Source organism: Vanellus vanellus (genome assembly GCF_965231255.1).
Source record: "Vanellus vanellus genome assembly, contig: HAP1_SCAFFOLD_60, whole genome shotgun sequence".
Lineage (NCBI taxonomy): Eukaryota > Metazoa > Chordata > Aves > Charadriiformes > Charadriidae > Vanellus > Vanellus vanellus.
In genome coordinates this window covers 278163-302640 of record NW_028127367.1, presented here as the reverse complement: position 1 = coordinate 302640, position 24478 = coordinate 278163, and the positions used below count along the sequence as shown (strand labels likewise).

The 24478-nt window shown below is 51.0% G+C and overlaps 1 protein-coding gene and 1 pseudogene across 2 annotated transcripts in view; one reads left to right on the top strand and one right to left on the bottom strand.

Moving 5' to 3' along the window:
• Positions 1-20547: 20547 nt before the first annotated feature.
• On the bottom strand, positions 20548-21694 carry LOC309685320 (olfactory receptor 14A16-like; annotated as a pseudogene). The gene is made up of 2 exons: positions 20778-21694; positions 20548-20637 (listed from the first exon to the last, which is right to left on the bottom strand). The product of its transcript is annotated as an olfactory receptor 14A16-like (transcript).
• A 794-nt stretch (positions 21695-22488) lies between these two features.
• Positions 22489-24478, top strand: part of LOC309685319 (E3 ubiquitin-protein ligase TRIM36-like) — a gene marked incomplete at both ends in the record, with an annotated part of 46958 nt that continues 44968 nt past the window's right edge. The window contains one exon of the mRNA XM_082501102.1: positions 22489-22494. Within this exon, the coding sequence (XP_082357228.1) occupies positions 22489-22494 (6 nt within the window). The remainder of the gene's footprint in view (positions 22495-24478) is intronic.

The following is a 24478-nucleotide window of genomic DNA, read 5'->3' as shown; positions in this document are numbered from 1 at the left end:
CCAGCTCTTCAGGAGAGCCCCAGCGTGGTCTAGGGACAATGGGACAGCTGTGTGTCAGATGAGGGTCCCGGCACAGGGGGTTTCCTCAGCCAACCTGCTGCTGGCTACATGAGGAGGCACGTGGCTCATGGGGAGGGGCAGAAAGCAGCCCCAAACCCATTGTGTCCTCAGGTAGACCTCTCCCTTTGTGTCCTTCCAGGCGGCGGTTGGTGGTCCCAAGGGTCTCCTCCGACACAAACCAACCCATGACCAGCCAACCCAAGGGCAAAGCAATGCCCAAAAGACAACATAGACGCAGAGCCAAGAGATGGCAGCCAACCCTCAGTCCTATAGAGGAGGAAGAGGAGGAGAAGGAGGAAGAGAAGGAGGAAGAGAAGGAGGAGAAAGAGGAAGAGAAGAAGAACGAGTAGGAGAAGGAGGAGAAAGAGGAAGAGAAGGAGGAAGAGAAGGAGAAGGAGGAAGAGAAGGAGTAGTGGAGAAAATCCTCACCGAACGCACAGTGCTGAAGGCGGTGAAGGCCGAGTCCTCCCATCCTCACGAAGCCTCGGCCTTCATAACGTCTGTAATAGCCGTATTATCGGCAACGAGTTCTGAGGTCAGCCTGCTCAAGGAGCCTGCCTATGGGGCCCTCCAACGGCCACCACCGAGCCGAGGCAGCAAAACCAGCAAAGCTGTCCCTCCATGGAGAGTTCAGAGAAGACTTTAAAGGACAGTCCTGTGAAGAGTCCCTGGAAGGATCCCCTGAAGAGTCCTCCAGAGAGTTCCCTGCTGAGAACCCTCTGTCACCCGCTGCCAAGAACCCTGGCCAGACCCCCGGCTGTCCCCCAGCATCGGCCACCCCGCATGGCCCAACTGTTGGAGGAGCTGCTGAGGAGGCAGTCCCAGGAGGTTTTGACCCGCTCGCTGCTGCCACCAGCCGTTGTCTCCTGCCAGGCTGTGCCTAGATCGGGAGAGGCGGGTGGCAAGCAGGCCAAGCGCCCCGCGCCACACGGCACCCCCAGGACGCAAGAGACCTCCCCGTGGGACAACATCCCACCCAAGAAGAGGAAGATGGTGGTGTGCTAGGTGGAAAAACACTCCAAACCCCTGTGGGAGGGAACGCCGGAGCGGGACGGTGCCGCAGTGGGCAGCAGCAGGCAGCACATGGGCAGCAACAAGCGGAGGGCATCTGATGGCAACACTATGGCCACCAAGCGACGCAGAAACCTGGTGGATGCTGGGGGGCAAAGTGCCCCACGCTCGCCCAGCCTCTCTTCATGGGCTGATAGAGAAGGCGTGGAGCACGCATCCCCACCGCATGCGACCCGCACCCACCCACTCCAGCCCCAGCCCCACTCTCCCACATCTCTCTCTCTTTCTTAATTCATTAAAGGTTTGATGTTTGGTTCACAGTGCGTCTGCCTGCGGTCATTCCTGCAGTGGGAGGCGCGGGGGTTAACGCAGCCCGTGCCGCATGTGTACATCTGACCCTCCACCTCTTCACCCCTGTATATGAGGAATCCCCCAAGGTTGTGGATGGAGACTGTCCTGGTTTGAGATAAAACAGAACCAATTTCGTTCAGTAACTTCGCTTCTTAGCGGGGCCTCTTCTAACTACTAAAATAACTGCATATTGTGCAGACAGTGTTCACTCTCTCAGAGAGATCAGACCAATTGTTTATAGCTGATGCCCAGGCGTGGGATGCAGAGAGGCTCCTGCTTATACTTATTGCTATAGCCCCCACGGCCAACCAACTTTGTTATTTGCCCCGTCGGAGGGTCGGAAGCGGAAAAGCATAGTGGGGTCCCACCTGGAGGGAGGAGCGGACAGGACAGGTGACCCAAAACTGACCAACAGGGTATTCCATCCCATCTGCCTCATGCTCAGTAGAAAAGCTGAGGGATCAAAGGGTCACGGGCTCTTCCTTCAATGGCCGATGTCTGAGGAGGACTCTGTTTGTCTGCCTGTGATCCCAATCCTGACTCTGGATCCGGAATCCAGTTCCCGTCCGTCACTGAGTCCAGCCTGGGACTGCCCCAGTGCCAGCCGGTGACGTGATTGTCATCTCGGGAGCTTGATACGGTTTTGTATATATTTTTCATTATTTCTTTTTATTTTATTATTAATATTTCATTAAAGTAGTTTAGTTTCTTCTAAACTCGTAAGTCTCTTTTTCCTCCTCTGCCTCTCTCTTTGTACAGGGGTAGAGGGGAGCATCTGTCGGTCCCGCCTGGGGTCCCTCGGGTCCCCAGTGGTGGATTTGGCCTAAACCACGACATACCCAAAGAACACACAAGTTAAAAACCGCACATGAGGATAACTCATCACTTTCTTATTGAACTTTCTTATTGAACCAACATTATATTGATTCTGAATAAATAGTCCATGTTTGTAATTTCTGCTTATAGCAACTACCTGAATTTCTGCAAAATCCGTTATTTAACACAAAGTCCTTCAAAACAGGTTTGTTTTGATCTCAGAGAGATCAGACCAATTGTTTATAGCTGATGCCCAGGCATGGGATGCAGAGAGGCTCCTGCTTATACTTATTGCCATAACAGACAAGGCCAACCAACTTTGTTATTTGCCCCGTCGGAGGGTCGGAAGCGGAAAAGCATAGTGGGGTCCCACCTGGAGGGAGGAGCAGACAGGACAGGTGACCCAAAACTGACCAACAGGGTATTCCATCCTGTGGGAAACCTTGGCTGGTCCGAGGGATCAGAATGCGAGTTTAACGTTGACCTTGAGCAGATATCCGTGTACCCTTGAAGAGACTGGGGAGTCCTGAGAAGAGCTAAGTAAAAAGATAAAGGTTGGCAAACATCCTGGCTTTGACCAGAGCATGAACAGTGTGTGATGTGAGAGCGTATCGGGCAAAAGTAGAATGCTGAATATATGCATAGATAAGCACCTGGGTAAAAGACTCTAAAAAAGCACTGCTTGTTAAGTAAAGAAATTGGATTGCTGCAACTTGATGTCCAGTGTCGTGTCCGTCCCAACAACGACACAGTATTATCAAGATTTTATCCTGCACATTTACACAAAACAAACAATAATAATCTTTTTTATTACACGTGGCAGGTCAGTGGCAATTCTTCATGCCTAATCTACTGATTACTCTGGTGTCTTGTCATGTTAAGAACATAACTCTCCCTCCTATAGTGGAATTATATTGTTACTGATTCATTGAATAAACTAATTATATTTTCTTCAGTCATGCCACTTGGCCAAGAATAAGGAGAAACATATTAAGGGAGGTAAATATTTATTAGCTTGTCTTCCTCTGACCTTAATTATGTTGGATAAAGCCCAACATTCAAAACAAAACGGAACTCTCTTGTTACTACCTTTTACAAGACACTTCAAGGGGGTATTTATTTAATCTACATTTAGTAATATAAAAGTTTGGTGTATCACTGCATCTAATCCTGTAGACACTCAAGACAGCCAGCAGAGAGCATGGAGCACCTCTGGGAAAGTGAGTCCTCTCACCTGTCTTTGGCACTGTCTTATGATTCAATAAATAGCCCCAAAAGAGTGCCTATATCTCTCCATTTCCAACAGAGAGCCTACATGAGAAATTTAAACTACATTCCTAACCTTAGGGTGGCTAAACTTAGACCACACAAATCTTGATCATGAAGAAAAGCTCTATGAAAGATGTATGTTGTATATCTCAGGAAAGTACACGAAGGGTTAACAGCCCATTTCCACCTTTTCTATCTACACTCAGTTGTTACAGGGAGTCACCACGTGTGTGACAATATATGTAGAATCATTGAATCATAGAATCATAGAATTGTCTAGGTTGGAAGAAACCCTTGGGATCATCGAGTCCAACCATCTACCCTACTCTACAAAGTTCTCCCCTACACCATATCCCCCAACACCACATCTAAACATCTCTTAAACACATCCAGGGATAGTGACTCAACTGCCTCCCTGGGCAGTCTATTCCAATGCCCGACCACTCTCTCTGTGAAAAATTCTTTCCTAATGTTCAGTCTAACTCTACCCTGTTGGAGCTTGAAGCCATTCCCTCTTGTTCTGTCATTAATTACCTGTGAGAAGAGACCAGCACCAACCTCTCTACAGTGCCCTTTCAAATAGTTGTAGAGAGTGATGAGGTCTCCCCTCAGCCTCCTCCGCCTCAAACTAAACAGTCCCAGCTTCTTCAACCGCTCTTCGTATGATTTGTTTGCTAGGCCCTTCACCAGCTTCGTTGCCCTCCTCTGCACTCCCTCCAGCACCTCGATATCTCTCTTGTATTGAGGTGCCCAAAACTGGACACAATACTCGAGGTGTGGCCTCACCAATGCTGAGTACAGGGGCACAATCACCTCCCTACTTCTGCTGGCCACGCTATTTCTAAGACCAGCCAGGATGCCGGTGGCTTTCTTGGCCACCTGGGCACACTGCCGGCTCATATTCAGCCCCTTGTCAATTAGAACCCCCAGGTCTCTTTCTGCCCGGCAGCTTTCCAGCCACACCTCCCCAAGCCTGTAGCGCTGCACGGGGTTATTGTGGCCCAAGTGCAGGACCTGGCACTTGCCCTTGTTGAAACTCATACCATTGATGTTGGCCCAATGATCCAATCTAAGTCTCTCTGTAGAGCTTCCCTATCCTCCTGGGAATCAACACTCCTGCTTAACGTGGTGTCATCTGCAAACTTGCTGATGATACACCCTATGTCCTTATCGAGATCATCAATAAAGACGTTAAACAGAAATGGTCCCAACACTGAGCCCTGAGGCACACCACTTGTGACCGGCCGCCAGCTGGATTTAAATCCACTGAGCACCACTCTTTGGGACCTTCCAGTCAGCCAGTGCTTGATCCAGCGGATCGTATGCTCATCCAGGCCCTGCGAAGCCAGTTTTTCCACGAGAATTGTATGGGGGACAGTATCGAATGCTTTTCGAAAGTCCAGGTATACAATACCAACAGCCTTTCCCTCGTCCAAGATTCTGGTTATCTTGTCATAGAAGGAGATGAGGTTCGTTTGGCAGGACCTGCCTTCCATAAACCCATGCTGACTAGGCCTCACCCCCTGGTAACTAGGCCTGATCCCCTGGTACTAGGCCTGATCCCCTATATATATGGGGGAAAATTAAAAGTGTTTCTATCCTCTTTGTAATATGCTATCTTTCATCATCACTAAGTTCAAAAAGCAGGGAGGATGGGCAAATGATGTCATAGTTTCTTCCTCTAACAGTAATTTAAAAACTGGTAAACATTGTCTGAGAAGATGGAAAGTACTTGCCTTTCTGCAAGTCTCGCCCGGTCGCTTCCAAGGGTAATAGCTCATTTTGCTGAGGTGAAGACACAGTTTTTGTTGATTGGTGTTCGAGACGGTACGGAATCTTGTAATACTCAGCTAAATATATCCCAAGAGGGAAAAAAAATGCACCGTCATTTGCAGGGTGCACGCAGGAGAGTAGGTTGTTCTCTCACACTCTGGGAATGTGCAATTCATTCCATCACTCTGAATCTCTCATCTCTGAGTGAGATACAGTCAACGGTTTAACTACAGTTCACAAAAAGGGAATAAATAATAATGTAAATATATACATATAGACACTGCAGTTAATCTAGTGAAGAGTTTTGTCTGGTTTCTCTTCGCTAGACTCAAGAGTAACTTTCTGCAATAAAATGAGACTGCCTTCAGAGTTTAGGAAATCAGTCAAACAAATTATTTAAGTTGAGGTCACTCGGCTATCTTTTTTAAACAAACCTGTGACTTCACCTTCAGTGATGAGTGTCTACACCCCCTCTTCCAAAGTTTGTTTCCCGGGAAAGAAGTACCTCCTGAATTTGTGATTTCATCCCCAAATTTTGAGAATTTTTGAATGGTGGATCACATCATCTGAATAGTGGATCACATTTTAAACTTCATTGAATGAAAAAGAAGTGAATTGTACCACCATTGAAATATACAGCTAGGCATTTCACAGGGGTTAGAAAACATTGCCTCACTCACATCTGGGGACTACCAGTTCCGATATTTTGAGGATTAGCTGGAAGCTATTTCCAAAACTTGTCAACAACTCTTTTCTAACAATGTAATTGTTATTATAATACATCAGTTGCGATGTATACACTGCAAGAGTCCAAAAAACCCATTCTGCTTCCTTGTAAAAGAGAGAAAAAACTCTTTACAGTTCTCTTCCTCTTCGTCATCCTCTTCATCCTCCTCGTCATTGAGGATTATAATCAGTGGAGGGTGAACGGGTAGTAAAATATTCTTTTGATTTCTGAGTGATTCTTGATGATGGGCCGGAGGCAGAATCCCTTCTTGTACACCCTGTGGCAATGGGGCATCTGCAGACAAGAACATTATTTTATTAGGAGGGAACTAGAATATCAAGTCCAGGTTCAGACCAGCAGGTACAGTTTTTAAATCATTATATTGAAGGAATCATTAAATAGACAGATTGTGCCTTTTAGGAAAAATCTTCTGCGGAGGTTGACGTCTTCCAACTACAAGAAAGTAGGAAAGACGCTCTCTTCCGAGAGCATCTTCCAACTACAGAGAGTAGGAAGAATCACAGGCACTCACTCCTCTGACTGGACAGATGAGGCAGTGCTGAATAAGGCCTTTTGAAAAGAGGAACACTTTGACCATTCTACGCTATTTTAAAAAGGCTGGCTGTCTCTTCCAGCTGGTGGATAGATTAATTTGAGGCAGAAACCTTCTTTCTTCCAATACCTTTTAAGATATTTACAGCTGAGGGAAACACACAATCAGTAATACCTGGGCTGAAGTGAGTGAGTTCAGGACCCCACCTGTGAAACTCGTTAAACATGCTGAATAATAGGCAGGCCTGTATCGCTCCTCATGGCATCAGTTTTGGAGGATTTAGCAATTTTTGGCTTGTAGACGTTCTTTTGCTATCAATTTTCTGAATCAGAATTCTCTTTACTAAGTACAAAATGTAGATTTTGAGAAAGAATATCAAGTTCACAAAAATAATTTGCACTTAATTAGAAGAAAATCAGAAAAGATATTCTTTTCCTTAGGAATTTATATCTACCCGTAATATTTGCAGCAAAACCATTCCAGTACAGGGATAGCATTTTCTGAGAGCCAGGAAATGCAACGGACTGAAAATAAAAATGATGAAAAATGGTAAGTCTATTTGTGTTGTTCAAGCTGACCAATTTTCAGCTCTATATACAATCAGGATTCTGTGCATTATATTAAAAATATCAAAGAAATAAGATGAAGCGTGGGCATTTTCTGTTATTCCACTTGCTGTTATTCTTCCGCATCTCTTGCTTGCCTAGGAGCAGCATGCGTATCCTAGCAAACCCATTTCAATAACACTCCTGCAGATCAGATTTGTTGTATTTCATGCCAGAGAAAGTAAGATACAACACTTTACCTTGATAGAGCCTTTGTCAGTGTCCAGAATAGGATATTATTAGCCCTGGGTAGTGTAAGCCAAATCAAACTTGAATTCGTTTGACAAGATTTCTAAGTATTAAAACAAATCAATGCACTTTTCGTATTTGCAATGTTATTGTGCAGCACACGAACTTTGAATTCATCCATATTGCAGTAAAAAGGAAAAGGCCTGCGTCCATTTTCTCTTTCTGATTGTTGGACGTTGCTCTTCTACAGGATGCCCTTGTCCGCAGTGCCTCTTAGGCACAGTCTCTGACTCACACCAGACCCAATGTCATGCCTATGTGGTGGGCACGGCAGCACCAGCTGCCTGGCGCCAACACGGGGGAAGTGGAAACTGCACTGGAAGCAGTATGGGCACTCACAGAAAGAGCACACAACCCCTTGCCATGGGGTTAGTTAGGCTCAACATGCCCAGATATGACAGGCTACCCTTTCCTGGGGGAATTTCAGGAACTCAAGGTGTTTGCTTCTGACTAGAGGTCTCTCTGGAGTTCTCTGGTGACACCTGTCCACAGCTCTGGAGATAAGGCCCAGGAACAACTCTGGTTTAGTCCACTTCTTCATCCATCTATGACACGCCATGCCGACTCGCTGAAATGAGCAGTGCTGGTACAGGCAGGGCCGCAGCGGAACCCCTTTTTGGCAGCAAACTGGGCCTTTCTGGAGCTTTTCTGGGGCAGGAAAGGCTGGGCCAGTGCAGGGACACTCGCAGGGTGTTATCAGGATGGCTGTGACAAGCCAAGGGACGACACTCCAAGGTATGAGGGATGGGGCGCGAGCGAGGGCCCTCAGCCTCTTGCTCCAAGATGTGCTGGGTATACTGCAGCACACTCGTAGTCTTATGAAGAGGAGCCAGGGGCTCCTGAGGCAAGAGGAGCCAATGGGGAAACACAGGTAAACACCTCAAAGGAAGGCCACCTGGAGAACAGCACAAAGGAACTGCAGCCACTCCAGCCACTAAGTCACCTTCAACGGGGACCCAGCTTAAGTGCCTCTATGCAAACGCACATGGCGTGGGGAGTAAACAAGAGGAGTTAGAGACGTGTGCACACCTCCAGGTCTATGATCTCATTGGCATCACAGAGACGTGGTGGGATGGCTCCTATGACTGGAGTGACTGACGAGAAGCTCAACATGAGCCGGCAACGTGTGCTCACAGCCCAGAAGGCCAACCATATCCTGGGCTGCATCAAAAGAAGCGTGGCCAGCAGGGCGAGGGAGGGGATTCTGCCCCTCTACTCCATTCTTCTGAGACCCCACCTGGACTATTGTGTCCAGCTCTGGATGCCTCCACATAAGAAGGACATGGACCTGTTGGAGCGGGTCCAGAGGAGGGCCACGAAGATGATCAGAGCACCTCTGCTGGGAAGACAGGCTGAGAGAGTTGGGGGTGTTCAGCCTGGAGAAGAGAAGGCTCGGGGGAGACCTTATAGCAGCTTTCCAGCATCTGAAGGGGGCCTACAAGAAGGCTGGAGAGGGACTTTTTACAAGGGCATGTAGTGATAGGATGAGGGGTAATGGCTTCAAACTGGAAGAGGGGAGATTTAGATTAGACATGAGGAAGAAATTTTTCACTCTGAGGTTGCTGAGCACTGGCCCAGGTTGCCCAGAGAAGTTGTGGATGCCTCATCCCTGGAGGTGTTCAAGGCCAGGGTGCATGGAGCTTTGAGCAACCTGGTCTAGTGGGAGGTGTCCCTGCCCATGGCAGGGGACTTGGAACAGGATTATCTTTAAGGTCCTTTCCAACCTAAACTATTATATTATTCTATGGTTCGATGACTTGCTCTCACTTTGGCTTCCCCCGATTTCTGACATCTGTCTTGGTTCCCTGCCCTGGAGTCTTACCCCGTTCCAGGTTCCGGCTGTCTACTAGGACTCCTGGTAGACAAGAGCTCTTCTTAGAATGGACTGAGGGAAAAATCCCAACTTATAATTTTTTTTTTCCATAAATACTCTGATTTTCAGATATTATGCTGCCTTGTACACTAGTACTGTACTTCAATAGCCTGCATCCAGTGTTCAAGCCTGAAAAATTTATTCGAAACGATGAACTGGAAATACACCTGCACACACAGCATTGTAATCTGATGTTATCTGTCTGAGAGGGGTCTCATCCATCTCACATGTTGTGCTCTGTCAACAGATATTGCTACTCGTGGCCCTACCAACCGCCTCCCACCACCACACACACTACTTTTCATTTCTCTTACATCATCACCTGCCTACTCACCACTTTTACTACTAGAAGGATTTGATCTAGCAAATACCCAAGTAAAGCAACACTTTTACTCTGTGGACCTTGGCAACCTAAATTGCTGTTTGCGAGTTCATCTTTCATGTCACTGACACTTAGGAAGATCCCTAAAATGACAGCTAAAAAAAATCATACGCAACCCTATTCAAATGCCAATACAATTCCTTTCTTTGCCTTCAACTTGCTGGCATAGCAGATTAAAAATTCTTGGTTTTAATTAACGGGGGAGGTGATTCAGTAGTCCAGGTATAACAGTATTATGGTGACAAATAGACACGTGGGTTTGTATCCTGGGTATGAACAACATCCCAGCTGACATCTGTAAGTGCCAAGTTGCCGGTTATTTCTTAACGGGTTTCTGCGTAATTTTTTAGAGGAAAACAAAGTCACATTTGAAAATATTTGAATATTTGAAGGTCAGTTTCACCCAGTTCCAGACATTAACAGCTGGCTCTAGGAGCAGCATCTCAAAACCACGCCGCTTTTGGTCTCTAGTCAGTACGACTGGGCCATCCCCTGAGACATGATGGGGTCTGGAGCCAAAGGCCATCACCCAGGTATTAACACCTAAATCCCCAGTGCTGAAATGGATGCAATGACAGAGAGCCCTACACCCACCCCCGGATTTTCACCAGGTGCAATATAAATGTTTCTTTGAAGAACAAACCTGTTTTGAAGGACTTTGTGTTAAATAACGGATTTTGCAGAAATTCAGGTAGTTGCTATAAGCAGAAATTACAAACATGGACTATTTATTCAGAATCAATATAATGTTGGTTCAATAAGAAAGTGATGAGTTATCCTCATGTGCGGTTTTTAACTTGTGTGTTCTTTGGGTATGTCGTGGTTTAGGCCAAATCCACCACTGGGGACCCGAGGGACCCCAGGCGGGACCGACAGATGCTCCCCTCTACCCCTGTACAAAGAGAGAGGCAGAGGAGGAAAAAGAGACTTACGAGTTTAGAAGAAACTAAACTACTTTAATGAAATATTAATAATAAAATAAAAAGAAATAATGAAAAATATATACAAAACCGTATCAAGCTCCCGAGATGACAATCACGTCACCGGCTGGCACTGGGGCAGTCCCAGGCTGGACTCAGTGACGGACGGGAACTGGATTCCGGATCCAGAGTCAGGATTGGGATCACAGGCAGACAAACAGAGTCCTCCTCAGACATCGGCCATTGAAGGAAGAGCCCGTGACCCTTTGATCCCTCAGCTTTTCTACTGAGCATGAGGCAGATGGGATGGAATACCCTGTTGGTCAGTTTTGGGTCACCTGTCCTGTCCGCTCCTCCCTCCAGGTGGGACCCCACTATGCTTTTCCGCTTCCGACCCTCCGACGGGGCAAATAACAAAGTTGGTTGGCCGTGGGGGCTATAGCAATAAGTATAAGCAGGAGCCTCTCTGCATCCCACGCCTGGGCATCAGCTATAAACAATTGGTCTGATCTCTCTGAGAGAGTGAACACTGTCTGCACAATATGCAGTTATTTTAGTAGTTAGAAGAGGCCCCGCTAAGAAGCGAAGTTACTGAACGAAATTGGTTCTGTTTTATCTCAAACCAGGACAGTCTCCATCCACAACCTTGGGGGATTCCTCATATACAGGGGTGAAGAGGTGGAGGGTCAGATGTACACATGCGGCACGGGCTGCGTTAACCCCCGCGCCTCCCACTGCAGGAATGACCGCAGGCAGACGCACTGTGAACCAAACATCAAACCTTTAATGAATTAAGAAAGAGAGAGAGATGTGGGAGAGTGGGGCTGGGGCTGGAGTGGGTGGGTGCGGGTCGCATGCGGTGGGGATGCGTGCTCCACGCCTTCTCTATCAGCCCATGAAGAGAGGCTGGGCGAGCGTGGGGCACTTTGCCCCCCAGCATCCACCAGGTTTCTGCGTCGCTTGGTGGCCATAGTGTTGCCATCAGATGCCCTCCGCTTGTTGCTGCCCATGTGCTGCCTGCTGCTGCCCACTGCGGCACCGTCCCGCTCCGGCGTTCCCTCCCACAGGGGTTTGGAGTGTTTTTCCACCTAGCACACCACCATCTTCCTCTTCTTGGGTGGGATGTTGTCCCACGGGGAGGTCTCTTGCGTCCTGGGGGTGCCGTGTGGCGCGGGGCACTTGGCCTGCTTGCCACCCGCCTCTCCCGATCTAGGCACAGCCTGGCAGGAGACAACGGCTGGTGGCAGCAGCGAGCGGGTCAAAACCTCCTGGGACTGCCTCCTCAGCAGCTCCTCCAACAGTTGGGCCATGCGGGGTGGCCGATGCTGGGGGACAGCCGGGGGTCTGGCCAGGGTTCTTGGCAGCGGGTGACAGAGGGTTCTCAGCAGGGAACTCTCTGGAGGACTCTTCAGGGGATCCTTCCAGGGACTCTTCACAGGACTGTCCTTTAAAGTCTTCTCTGAACTCTCCATGGAGGGACAGCTTTGCTGGTTTTGCTGCCTCGGCTCGGTGGTGGCCGTTGGAGGGCCCCATAGGCAGGCTCCTTGAGCAGGCTGACCTCAGAACTCGTTGCCGATAATACGGCTATTACAGACGTTATGAAGGCCGAGGCTTCGTGAGGATGGGAGGACTCGGCCTTCACCGCCTTCAGCACTGTGCGTTCGGTGAGGATTTTCTCCACTACTCCTTCTCTTCCTCCTTCTCCTTCTCTTCCTCCTTCTCTTCCTCTTTCTCCTCCTTCTCCTACTCGTTCTTCTTCTCTTCCTCTTTCTCCTCCTTCTCTTCCTCCTTCTCTTCCTCCTTCTCCTCCTCTTCCTCCTCTATAGGACTGAGGGTTGGCTGCCATCTCTTGGCTCTGCGTCTATGTTGTCTTTTGGGCATTGCTTTGCCCTTGGGTTGGCTGGTCATGGGTTGGTTTGTGTCGGAGGAGACCCTTGGGACCACCAACCGCCGCCTGGAAGGACACAAAGGGAGAGGTCTACCTGAGGACACAATGGGTTTGGGGCTGCTTTCTGCCCCTCCCCATGAGCCACGTGCCTCCTCATGTAGCCAGCAGCAGGTTGGCTGAGGAAACCCCCTGTGCCGGGACCCTCATCTGACACACAGCTGTCCCATTGTCCCTAGACCACGCTGGGGCTCTCCTGAAGAGCTGGAGAAGATCCAGCCCTGTGAAATGGGGGTGTTCCCAGCAGCCACATCCCACCCCTCCAGGTGCTGCCTTCACCACTCTTGGGTGGTGATGACCAAGGAGCGTTCAGGGCTGGGGAACGGGCTCTTGCTGGGTCAGAAAATCATGGAATGGTTTGGGTTGGAAGGGACATTTAGAGGTTCATCTAGTCCAACGCCCCCCGCTGTCATCGGCAGGGCCACCTTCCAGTAGACCAGGTTGGTTCCAGCCCCATCCAACCTGACCTTGAACACCTCCAGTCAGGCTGATGGAATGGTTTGGGTGGGAAGGGACCTTTGAAGGTCCATCTAGTCCAACACCCCTGCCATGAGCAGGGAGGTCTTCAACCAGATGAGGTTGCTCAAAGCCCCATCCAACCTGGCCTGGAATGTCTCCAGGGATGGAGCGTCTCCCACCTCTCCGGGTAAAATGGCCCCGTGTGGCCGCCCACCCTGAGCCTTCAGCCTCACCTGGCCAGAGACCTTGTCCTCTTCTTCTGCAGCTCCAAGATTTCCCCAAACTGCGGTGTTTTGCTTTGAGTCGGGCTCGGAGCAGCAGGAAAGGGAAAACCGGGAAACCCCACTGGAACCAGAAAGAAGACACCTCCTCAGAAGAGCGTCGCTGTGACGCTGCCAGACCACCCAGGGACACGCAGGGAGTGCTCAGGCCTCTTCCCAAAATGTCTGAGGGTTGGACATTCTGCTCCTCTAGCAGCCCCATCGTGTCCTCCCCAACACCAGCACCATTTCCAATGTGGTTTTCCGACTTCATCATCATCATGATGGTCAGGAAGGAGGAGCCGGGTGGTGCCGGGGAGGGGACAGGTGTCATTTCTGAGGGGAAGAGGGGGAGGAGAAGGCCTTGGCCCACCATCCTCCCACTGTACCCTTGGGCACATCCCACCCCGGGGCTCTCTTTTGGTGACACCAACAAATCGTTAGGACAAAAGGCCCTCAGGAGTTGGCCTGAAGCTTTGGGACAAGTCGGAGCCTTTTGGCGCTCAGCGTCGGCCATTTCCCCACAACATGGCAGAAGTTGGCTGCCCGTCCCATGGAGAAGAGCTGGGAGCTGCTTTACCTTTCCCACCTTGCTGGAGAGCTGGCAAACTGTCTTTTCTCATCTGCACATCCTCACCAGGGACTTGTCTCGAGGTCTTGAGGAGAGCCCTGGGTGGGTGTTTGGGCACACACTCCATCACAAACCTGGAAAGAAGGAGAAGACACCCATATGACCCATGGCACCACCAGCACTTGCCACTTGCTGCGGCCACTTGCCCGCAGGCAGAGTTTGGCATTGCCATGAAGGCCATTGACTTCCCAAGTCTACCACATCCCATCCCCAAGGACGGGCCTGGGAAATGGAGTCGCCCAGCGAAGAAGTCCAGGCCACCACGGGAAGAAATGTCATCCAAATTCCTCTGTCTTTCCCCTCAGAGCTGCCTTATGGGAGTGACTGCGGCCTGGGGACATCATCAAGAGTCGCCGCCTGGTGTCCCCAGGACACCCGCAGCGGCACAAGGAAGAGATGCTACCTTGGGCGTTGGCATCAAAGAGCGGCTACAGCCGCCAACGTACTCACTTGGGAAAGAGGATGACACGGCCGGAGAAGCTCAGTGAGGCCACGGGTACCACTGGGGACACAATCATGTCCAGCAGATGGGGGACCTGCAATGGAGGAACACAAAGATTCAGGACATCCTCAACGTGGTTGAAGCACTGCACACTGGAGGATGCCAAAGACAGCAGGACATCCTCAATGTGGTTGAGGGTCTCAGTGTTGGAGGAGGCCAAAGATGGCAGGACATCCCTCCACGTGGTTAAAGCACCCCACATTGGAAGAGGCCAAAAACGGTGGGACATCCCCCACATGGCTGAGGCACTCAAGTGTCGGAGGAGCTTGAGGCAGCAAGTGTTGGCAGGACCGTAACTCTCACCTGGACCGAGTGGCTGAACGTGTCCTGAGGGACCCCACACAAGCAGTGCCAGAACACTGCCGTGGGACCGCACGCACCACAGAGAAACCAAAATGCTTACCTTGAAGACAACCTTCTCCAAGTTCTCCTTCCCAGACAGCCTCTCCAGGAAGCTGCGGTAGAATTTCACGTGCACTTTCGTGCCTTCGATGAGGAGCACCCCCACCTCCCTCAGGATGAGGGCCACATTCTCCCCCTTCCCCAGGCAGTGCGAGAGGAGGGTCGTGGTGCCTTGGATGCAGTCCACCACTTTCTGCCGGGACACGGCGGCTGCCACGGCCACCTTGGAGTACTTGAGGGGCTCCAGCTCCTTGTTGCCTGGAAGAACCACAGGAGAAGGATGGAGACGCTCACCCGGTGGCCCGTGTCCTACAGCTTGTGTGTCACAATCATTGCATTGCCCCAAAAAAACTCAAAACCACTCAATTATTGGACTTTGGAGTTGCTTCAGAGAAGATGACCGTGCAGTCAGCCATCTTACCGGGCAGGTAGTCCTTGTTGTCCATCAGGTTGTGGACAACAGCAAGGTTCCTGGCCAGGTGGAACACCGGCTTCTGGATAGTCAGGGTTTCATCTCCGACCTGGACGCGTTCGAGGACAGTACCGAAGGAGCCAAGGGTGGGAATTCGGACGCCCTGCAAGTGGACGAGAAGGGTGGGAGGGTGAGGACTGGCTAGAGGGAAGATCTGGAGGTGACCTCCCCCATCCAGGGATGGTGCTTGAGGCTGGATCCTGCCCTCTCCCACCGTTTGGAGGCACGAGCTGGGCGGTGGGGAGAACTTTGGGGAGGAGATGTTGAGTCCTTCCCCTCCTCAGGAGAAAAAACCAGCACTGGAGTTTGGGCAGAACCAGGACGAGGCCATCCCGGGGGGGTCTCCAGCGACCTGGATCAGCCCTACCAGAAGTGACACCAACATTGCACAGGCCCCGTTTGGCCATCAGTGGGGACTTTTGGGGTGAGATTCCTGTTTTCTGAGGAGTTGAAGGGTGAGAGCAGGCCACGCCCCAGGGGGATCCCACCACCCCTCATGGTGCATGAGGAGGACGCGGGTGTTGCACCACCTTGTGGAGCAGGAGTTGGTCTTGAATGTAGCCAGCCACTGCATCCCAGACGGCCGTTCGCTCTGAAAAAACAAAGAAGAACCAGGTCAGGCCCCATCTCCACCAGCTCTCAGGTCCACCCCAAACATCTCCCCCTTGAGCCGCGACGCGGTGGCAGACGCCAAGTGTCAGGGCTGGCTCCGAAATGGTGACAAGCCCTTGAGTCTTGGCTGCCGGAGAGGTGGCTGCGGTTGGCCGTACCTTCAGCGGTGACGCTGGACATAGCGAAGGTGTGCTCCATCCCATCCCAGAAGTCCATCTTGGTCCGCCTCACGCTGGCAGGTCGGTTCTTGGTGGCGACAGCCATGTTGGAGGTCATCTTATGGACGTTCCTCCAAAGTGTGGGACCCACCACCCGGTGGGCCCTTTTATACCCCCTGAGTGGGTGTGCCACGCACCTCTTGTGACATCAGGGTGACATGTTCATCGCTGATTGACTGACCGTGGTGACACGGCAACCGCCAACCTCTGGTGGGGTGGCCATTAGCAGGGAGAGCTTCAAGCAGCTCAGGATGCTCCAAGCCCCGTCCAACCTGACCTCGGACCTTCCAGTCATGGACACACAGATTGGTTTGGCTTGGAGGAGACATTTGAAGGTCCATCTCGTCCAACCTCCCCTGTCTTCGGCAGGGGCATATTCCAGTAGAGCAGGTTACTCAACGCCCCATCCAACCGGACCTTGGATACATCCACTCAGACCCACAGAATGGTTTGCATTGGTTGAGTTGGATTTTTGGGTGGTTTGGGTTCCAACAGACCAGGTTGGTCCCAGCCCTGTCCAATCTGACCTTGAACCCCTCCAATCAGACTCATAGAAGGTTTGGGTTGGTTGAGTTGGATTTTTGGGCTGGAAGGTTTGGGAACCAGTAGAGAAGGTTGGTCCCAGTCTCATCCAGCCTTACGTTGGACACTTCCAGTCATAGACCCACAGAACGGTTTGTGTTGAAGGGGACCTTTGAAGGTCCATCCAGTCCAACCTCCCCATCATCGGCTGGGACACCTTCCAGTAGACCAGGTTGGTCCCAGCCCCATCCAACCTGACCTTGAACACCTCCAACCGGACCCAAAGAACAGTTTGGATTGGATTTCTGGGTGGTTTGGGATCCAGTAGACGGGGTTGGTTGCAGCCCCATCCAACCTGACCTCAGACACTTCCAGTCATGGACCCAAAGACTGGTTTGGGTGGGAGGGGACCTTGGAAGGTCCATCCTGTCAAACCCCCCAATCACTGCAGTGGCCGAGAATAAAAGTAGTGCCACGAGTGGGGCGGGTGCTCCTGCGTTATTGTATCTCATCCTATTGTATTATTTTATCTCTTTTGTTTATTTTGTTTTTTCCTTTATGGTATTTTATTTTATGTTATTTTATTTTGCTCTATTCATTTTATTTTTCTTTATTTTATTTTATTTTATCACTTTATTTTACTTTATATTTGATTTTACATTTGACTTTATTTTCTTTTACTTTATATTATTTTACTTTATTCTCCTTTATTTTCTTGTACTTTATTTTCTTTTACCTTATTTTCTTGTATAATTTTATTTTACATTACTTTATTTTACTTTATTTTACTTATTTTTTTCTTTTTCTTTATTATATTAATTGTTTTTCTTTATTTTATTTTATTTTATTATATTCATTATTGTTCTTTATTTTATTTTCTTTATTGTATTTTTTTTACCGTATTTTATGGTATTTTATTTTTCTTTGTTATTTTATTTTACGTTATTTTATTCTTTATTTTACTTTAACTTTTTTCTATTATACTTCATTTTATTCTATCCTATTCTATTTATTTTACTTTATTTTACTATTTCCTCCCCCCGTCCCCTCAGCAGCCCCACATTCCCCCCTCCCCGCCCTTCCCCCCCTCTCCCCTCTCCTCCCCCGGGACACGGATTTGGCCGTTCCAGACTGCCCAGGATGGGGGCAGGGGGAGGGGTCTTGGAACAGGGCAAAAAAAATCCCGTGGAGGGAAACCCGTGACCCCCCCGCAAGTACATCCCCCACCCCCAAACCCATCCCCCACCCAAATACACCTCCAAAAATTACCCCCCACCCCCCCAATCCCATACCCCACCCCATGACCCCCACCCGAATGGCGGAGGGGGGGAGGAGGAGAAGGGGGCGGGGCCACGCTTGGTCCCTCCCCCAGTGGAAGTACCATGATTGGGGAGGGGAAGGGCAGAGGGGGCGGGGTCTGTGCTTACGAGGCTCCGCCCCCCCGAGGTGGGACTGGTCAGAGAAGCTGTCCCCGGAGGTCTGACACAGCAGGGACACCCTGGCTCCACACCTCCCCAACCCCACCATGTCTCTCCTCAGCCCCCTGGGACTCGCCTCCCTCTGCCTCCCATCACCCTTCTCCACCGCACTCTGCAGCTGGAGGTCACAGCTCCTTTGCACCAGCGCCCACTGCTTTCCTTAGAGACCGGGCGGCACAAAGGCAAAGAGGGATTCTTCCGAGTTCTGAACGAACAGAATGAAACTGATAAGATTTACCCTTAAACCAAAACACGCTCCTCAACTGTATGCCACGGACAAGCGGCCACCAATGAGCTTTAACTCCCACAAGGCATAACCGTGGAAGAAATGTTTCTGCCAGAAAACAAATGGAAAGATACGCACAACTAAAGAGTTTTCTAAACAGAGAATTCAAGAGACTACTGAAAGATTGGCGAGCTTTTAACTGCCTGAAGGTCAAAGCAGCACCGGGATTGTGGAGAGGTGTCTGAGTGGTGTAAGAGGAAAGGGAAGGGAAACCTAGGGAGCAATCGCAAGTGCTTCTGTGCAGATGCGCTGCTGGAAAGGTGCCTTCAGACATGGTCAGTTTAGTTCGGAGAGGTGGAAATGCGTGAAAGGTGAGGGAGATTAAATGCAGAGCCTGAGAGAGAGAGTCCTGACAATGCAAAGAGAGGGGAAGGTCCATAGCTCTCCTCTTGCACATCTTGAAAACTCTTCATATGGATCTTACGGGAGAATACTGACTCTGAAGCACGTGCCTGGGCCTGGCCGCTGTCCCCGAGGAGCTGCTGGAGACCAGAGCCCCTGGGAAGCTGCAGCTGGAGCCTGGGCAGAGGGTCCCAGGCACCTACAGTGGCACCACTGTCCGTGTCCCTGTAACTGCATCCCACCCCAATTTTATCACCACTCTCTTCCCAGAAGATAAGTAAGAGAGAAAAGGAAGGAGAGATTTATGGGTTTTAAGGAAAACTACAACTAGAAATGAAGCTCTAGGTTATTCTTAGTTTAAAATAAATAAACTCAGCATTGGTGACAGTTAAGACTTTGCCTGAAACTTTTGAAATCCTGCCTTCGCACGGGTGTGAATTTGTAGTTCATATTCACTGTACGTACACGTAACTCACCCAAATCCGACTGCTTGTCGGCACTTGCATGGTTTCCGAAGGCACACACACTGACACTGACTATAAGGAAATGATCAGGTATCTATTTCCTGTGAGTGCCCAGGCCACAGTTGTGTGAGGCATTGCACAAGCATCCAAAATCAATGCACCGCTGCGGCAAAGGCCGACAGCTTCCTGGGCTGCATTAGGAAAAGCGTTGTCTCCAGCTGGAGGGAGGTGATCCTTCTCTTCTCCTCAGCACTGGTGAGGCCACATCTGCAGTGCTGTGTCCAGTGCTGGGCTCCCCAGGGCGAGGAAGCTCTTGACCTCCTAAAGGAATTCCAGCAAAGGGCCCCAAAGCTGATTTAAGGGGCTGCAGCATCTTTCCTAGGAAGGAAGGCTGAGAGATCAGTAGTGTGCCCAGAAGCGTCTGCAAGCTGTAGCATATTAGTCAGCAGAGCCAGACCTCGTCATTCAAGGCAGGATTTCATGCGCTAGGGCTGTTGCAGCAGCAGCTGTGGTGATTGAGAGAGCAATAAATGCGGTCCTGGGGAACCTCCTCACGCTAACGGTTCATTCCTGCTTCCTTCGTCCTCCTCTGCAGAGTTCAAGCGACTGTGGGTGTGCCACCGTTGGGAAGTGCATTGGTCTATGGCAATAACCATAGGTGGCCGTTGGTCTCTTTGGCTGAACTCTCTGTCCCTGCCCCAAGGTCCGCTCAGCGTCCCCAAGATGTCCCCTGCCTTGGCTGGCCCCGCGTTGTGGGCAGCCGGGCGCCCCAGGGCAAAGCCCGCTGCATCTGCCCCAGGCTGTGTGGCCTTGGCTGGCTGCGGAGAGGAGGGGAGAGCGGGGGTGACAGCCCGGGGGGTGACAGGAGGGCCAGCAGGCGGTGAATCACTCCCCAGTCTCCCTCATGCCTGCTGTGTCCCCGCTGCTTATCCTGACATTGCAGAGCCCTCATTAGACCTTACTGGTCTGTCCTTCCTTTGCTTTTACCTTATTGTGAAACTCCATCCACTGTGCACCCAACAGAAGGCACATGGTGTCTCTGGAGACTTCTTGTGCTCTCCTGGTGGCTCCTGATACTTCCCTGAAGGACAGGAGTCTGTTAGTAGCCCTTCCACATGTGAGACAGTCCCAAGCAGGTGCCTCTTGACCGTTCAGGATCTCCGGCGGCACTGGGAACTCACAGGTCAAGGCTCAGTCCTGTCCTCATTCCCATATACGACACCCCATGCTCTCATCCCGCAAGGCCATTCAGCACCCAAGCACATCACCAAGGCCTTTTAGCCTGCAGCTCCCTGAGTGTATTCTGCACTCCACTTCTGGGAAAAAAAGCCAAAGCTTCACACACGGTACTGGTGAAATCCCCTTTTATTGCAGAGATGCCACAAAGGAAGCCACTATCACTGTGGCGATAGACTCAATTACAGGTCTCTGGGTAAGACAGGCTGGGTTCATCCTCTGAAGAAGTGGGACAAAAGCAACTATTTGTGTACAGACAGGTTTATAACTGATACAATGACCACAAGAAAAAAATGCCTGAGATACATATAAAGTCACTGGTGAAGAGAGGTGGGCAACTCATTGCTGCTGAAGTATACTGCTAGAATCAGTTTCTTCAGGGCATCCATGATGTCCTGGTTCCTCATGCTGTAGATGAGGGGGTTCACTGCTGGAGGAACGATTGAGTACAGCACTGCCACCACCAGATCTAGAACTGGGGAGGACACAGAAGGGGGCTTTAGGCAGGCAAATATGCCAGTGCTGACAAATAGGGAGACCACGGCCAGGTGAGCGAGGCACGTGGAAAAGGCTTTGTGCCGCCCCTGCTCCGAGGGGATCCTCAGCACCGCCCTCAAGATCTGCACATAGGACAGCACAATGAAAACAAAGCAAACAAACGCTAAAAAGGCAGTAACCACTAGAAGGTCAGCTTCTGTGAGGTGGGCATCTGAGCAGGAGAGCTTGAGGATGTGGGGGATTTCACAGAAGAACTGGTGCAGGGCATTGCCCTGGCAGAGGGGCAGTGAAAATGTATTGGCCGTGTGCAGCACAGCATTGAGAAACCCACTGCCCCAGACAGCTGCTGCCATGCGGACACACGCTCTGCTGCCCAGGAGGGTCCCGTAGTGCAGGGGGTGGCAGATGGCAACGTAGCGGTCGTAGGACGTGACAGTGAGAAGGGAAAACTCTGCTGTAGCACAGAAAAAGAGAAAAAAAACACCTGTGCAGCACATCCTGAGAATGAGATTGTCCGAGTGTCCCTCTGACAATTGGCCATGGCTTTGGTGAGAGTGGTGGAGATGGAGCCCAGGTCAAAAACAGAGAGGTTGAGGAGGAAGAAGTACATGGGGGTGTGGAGGCGGTGGTCGCAGGCGATGGCGGTGATGATGAGGCCATTTCCCAGGAGGGCAGCCAGGTAGATGCCCAGGAAGAGCCAGAAGGTCAAGAGCTGCAGCTCCCGTGTGTCTGCGAATGCCAGGAGGAGGAAGTGGGTGATGGAGCTGCTGCTGGACATTTGCTGCCTCTGGACATGGGGGACATTCCAGGGAGGAAATAACAGCGACAAGTCAGGGGAGACTTCTCTGAGCAAAATCAAAGCCATTTCCCACAGACCCTCCCCCTGTCACACACAGACACCCTTTTCTTTTACGAGGAGACCTTCCTTCAGCTCTGCTGCTGGAGCCCTTTTTGGTGTTGGCCCAGTGGGAGATGAAGACTAGGGCATCTGCCCATGGGCTCCTGATAAGTTTACCCCGCTCTGCAGAAGGTGGTAGGGGCAGGGAACAGCCCTGGTGAGGAACAGGAACGGTATAGGTAATTTAAGAGTTCTACTTTTTTTTTTTTTTAAAGTTCCCCACCCCCCCATCTCCCGTGGAGAGTATTCTTGGATGGCAGAAATCATCATAGTTTCTGCTGCACTCCAGAAGAACAGAGCGAGTGCAGCGAGGCAAGAGAATTGCCGGTGGCTTTGTGCAGAGTGAGGAGGGCTGGTCTGTGCCTCCATCTTGTTGCTGGTTTTTCCATGCTTGCACCTTTCTGAGATGGAGGGTGACCACACTCCCACGTTCCCTTGAAAAACCACCAGACTTTGCTGAGGGCAAAAGGATCCAGAGCAGACAGCTGAATGTCTCATCTCAAGGTCTCAGCACCCCACTTCTAGCCCAGGACACTCATGCCTTATTTCACCCAGCCAACATCATCTCCTCTGTCATAGAGGCTTTTCCTCTGCCATGGGGTATTAACATAAAAGAAAGCTGCTATGGAAGGACAACCTGGAAGGACACTTCGAGTACAAAGCCAAGTGTCCTAATGATGGTATCTCGGTAAGCGTCAGCTCATATCCCAGCCCCACAGACTGCATTGACCAGTTCTCCAAAGGCGCGAGGAAAGCTGGGACACTTCTTCCCACAGACACACCTGCATGAGAGGACCCACAAGATTACTGTGTAACTCTGTGGCTAAAACTGCACCTCCCCAGAGAGCCTGGCAGCCAGAACAAGGTAACAATAGCAATAACAGACAAGTGGAGGAACCAGGAGAAATGCAGTGAGGGTCTGGCTGCAGGAGGCCGGGGAGAGGCAGCCGGGCGCTCAGGACAGCTCACCCTCACCCAGCCGGGCACGCCACCGCCCAGACACCAGCATTGCCGGGCAGTCGCCCTCAGCCCCTGTGCTCTGCAGGGGGAAAGGGGCACACAGTTAGAGAGATGTACCGTGGCTGTTCTGGAGCTGTGGCTTCACAGAGGTTCCTGCCTTGGACCCCAGAGCCCTGATGACAGAGGCTTTGCTGAGTGCAGAGGAGACAAGAGGCCTTCCTCAGTGAAAGGGCTCTGCATTGGAGGGGACCACATGGAGCTTTCTGAATTCTCCCTCCCACAGTGTTTCTGGCTTCAATTTCCTCCCATTCCTGATAACATCCCCGCTGCCTGGAGATTTTTCTTCTGGGAGTTGTCTCCCTGTGCCAGGCCTTTTCCCTGTCAGCACTCACAGACTCCAACCCAATCTCTGTGCAGTTACCATTCCCCTACAGAAACACGGCTGTTTTCATGAGCATCTTCCTGTTTGCGGGTGGAAAAAGGGCAGAAGAACCCTGATGGGTCCAGCAGAGGTGATGCTGGCACTGCCCATAGGGAGAGGATTTGCTGAAGGCATTTTACCAGGCTCCTGGCAGACCGACCGATCACACAGAGTGGCAGTTCAGGAGTCTCAGTAACTTGTTAAAACTTGAAAGCTCCTTTTCAAGTTACCCTTTCCTCCTGATCCCCCGCTACTGTTTCCCACAATCAGAAAATAAAAAGACAGACTCAGGAAAGCTCCTTATCCTTATACTGATCTCTGCTTTGATCTTCTCCTTGAGACATCCCCTTAGAAATATTCTGGGGGTTATGTAGAACTGAGAGGAGCCCTGACACACACAGCACCCTCTCAACAGCAGGAGAGGGTGAGAGCAGAGAGCTTCTCCCCACAGAAGCTCCGTGGGAGCTCCCTGGGCAGGCGGAGAGCGGACCCTGGCAGGCGGCAGAGTCCCTGCCCCAGCACAAAGCCCCCATGGTGCAGGGACCCTGCTGGAAAGGACAGCCCTGCCCACCCCTGCCTGCACACCCCCATTCACACATATTCACATTTCCCAACAAGAGCTCCCCCCCCTTCTCCCCACCGTACAGACCCCACAAGCTGTGGGTTATTCCAGCGTTAGGAGATGCCTCCAGCAACTCCACCGGCATTGCCCTGCTCCCACAGACTCACCCTGTGCAGCGCCGCAAAGATTTCTTCCTCCAGTGAGCTCTCGGTCCTCCTCCCAGTCCTGACCACCGTGAAGCTCTCTCTCTGCCTCGCTCGTCTCCTTGAGGTCCCCTGGCAGTGCCCTCAGCCCTGCTGCGCTGAGCAGAGGAGCTGCTCTTGTGCAGACCTGTCTCTCTGCAGGCTCTGCCCACTTGTCGGGAGCATCCTCCGTCCCAGGAGCCCGGCGCAGCTCAGCAGCACAGCACCAGCCCACAGCACTTTAATGACCCCTCTGGTGGGTTTGGTGCTGACTCCATCAACCTCAGACCTGAGAGGAACCTGCAGAAACCTCTCAAGGACTCCAAGTCAGAGGCAAAGTCGAAAGTTGCTTGTAGTGTTGATGGGTCCCATGGGCATGAGTGGCAGAGACAGCAGCCATGACCAGAGATGTGAAGAGGTTGGCTCTGTCAGGGGGCTTCCAGCTTTGCCACATCCCCCTGTCATCTCCACCACAGGCTGTCCTACAGTGTCGCCTTACCGGTGCCTCTTTCCCTGCAGGCTGTAGCCATCCCCCCGAC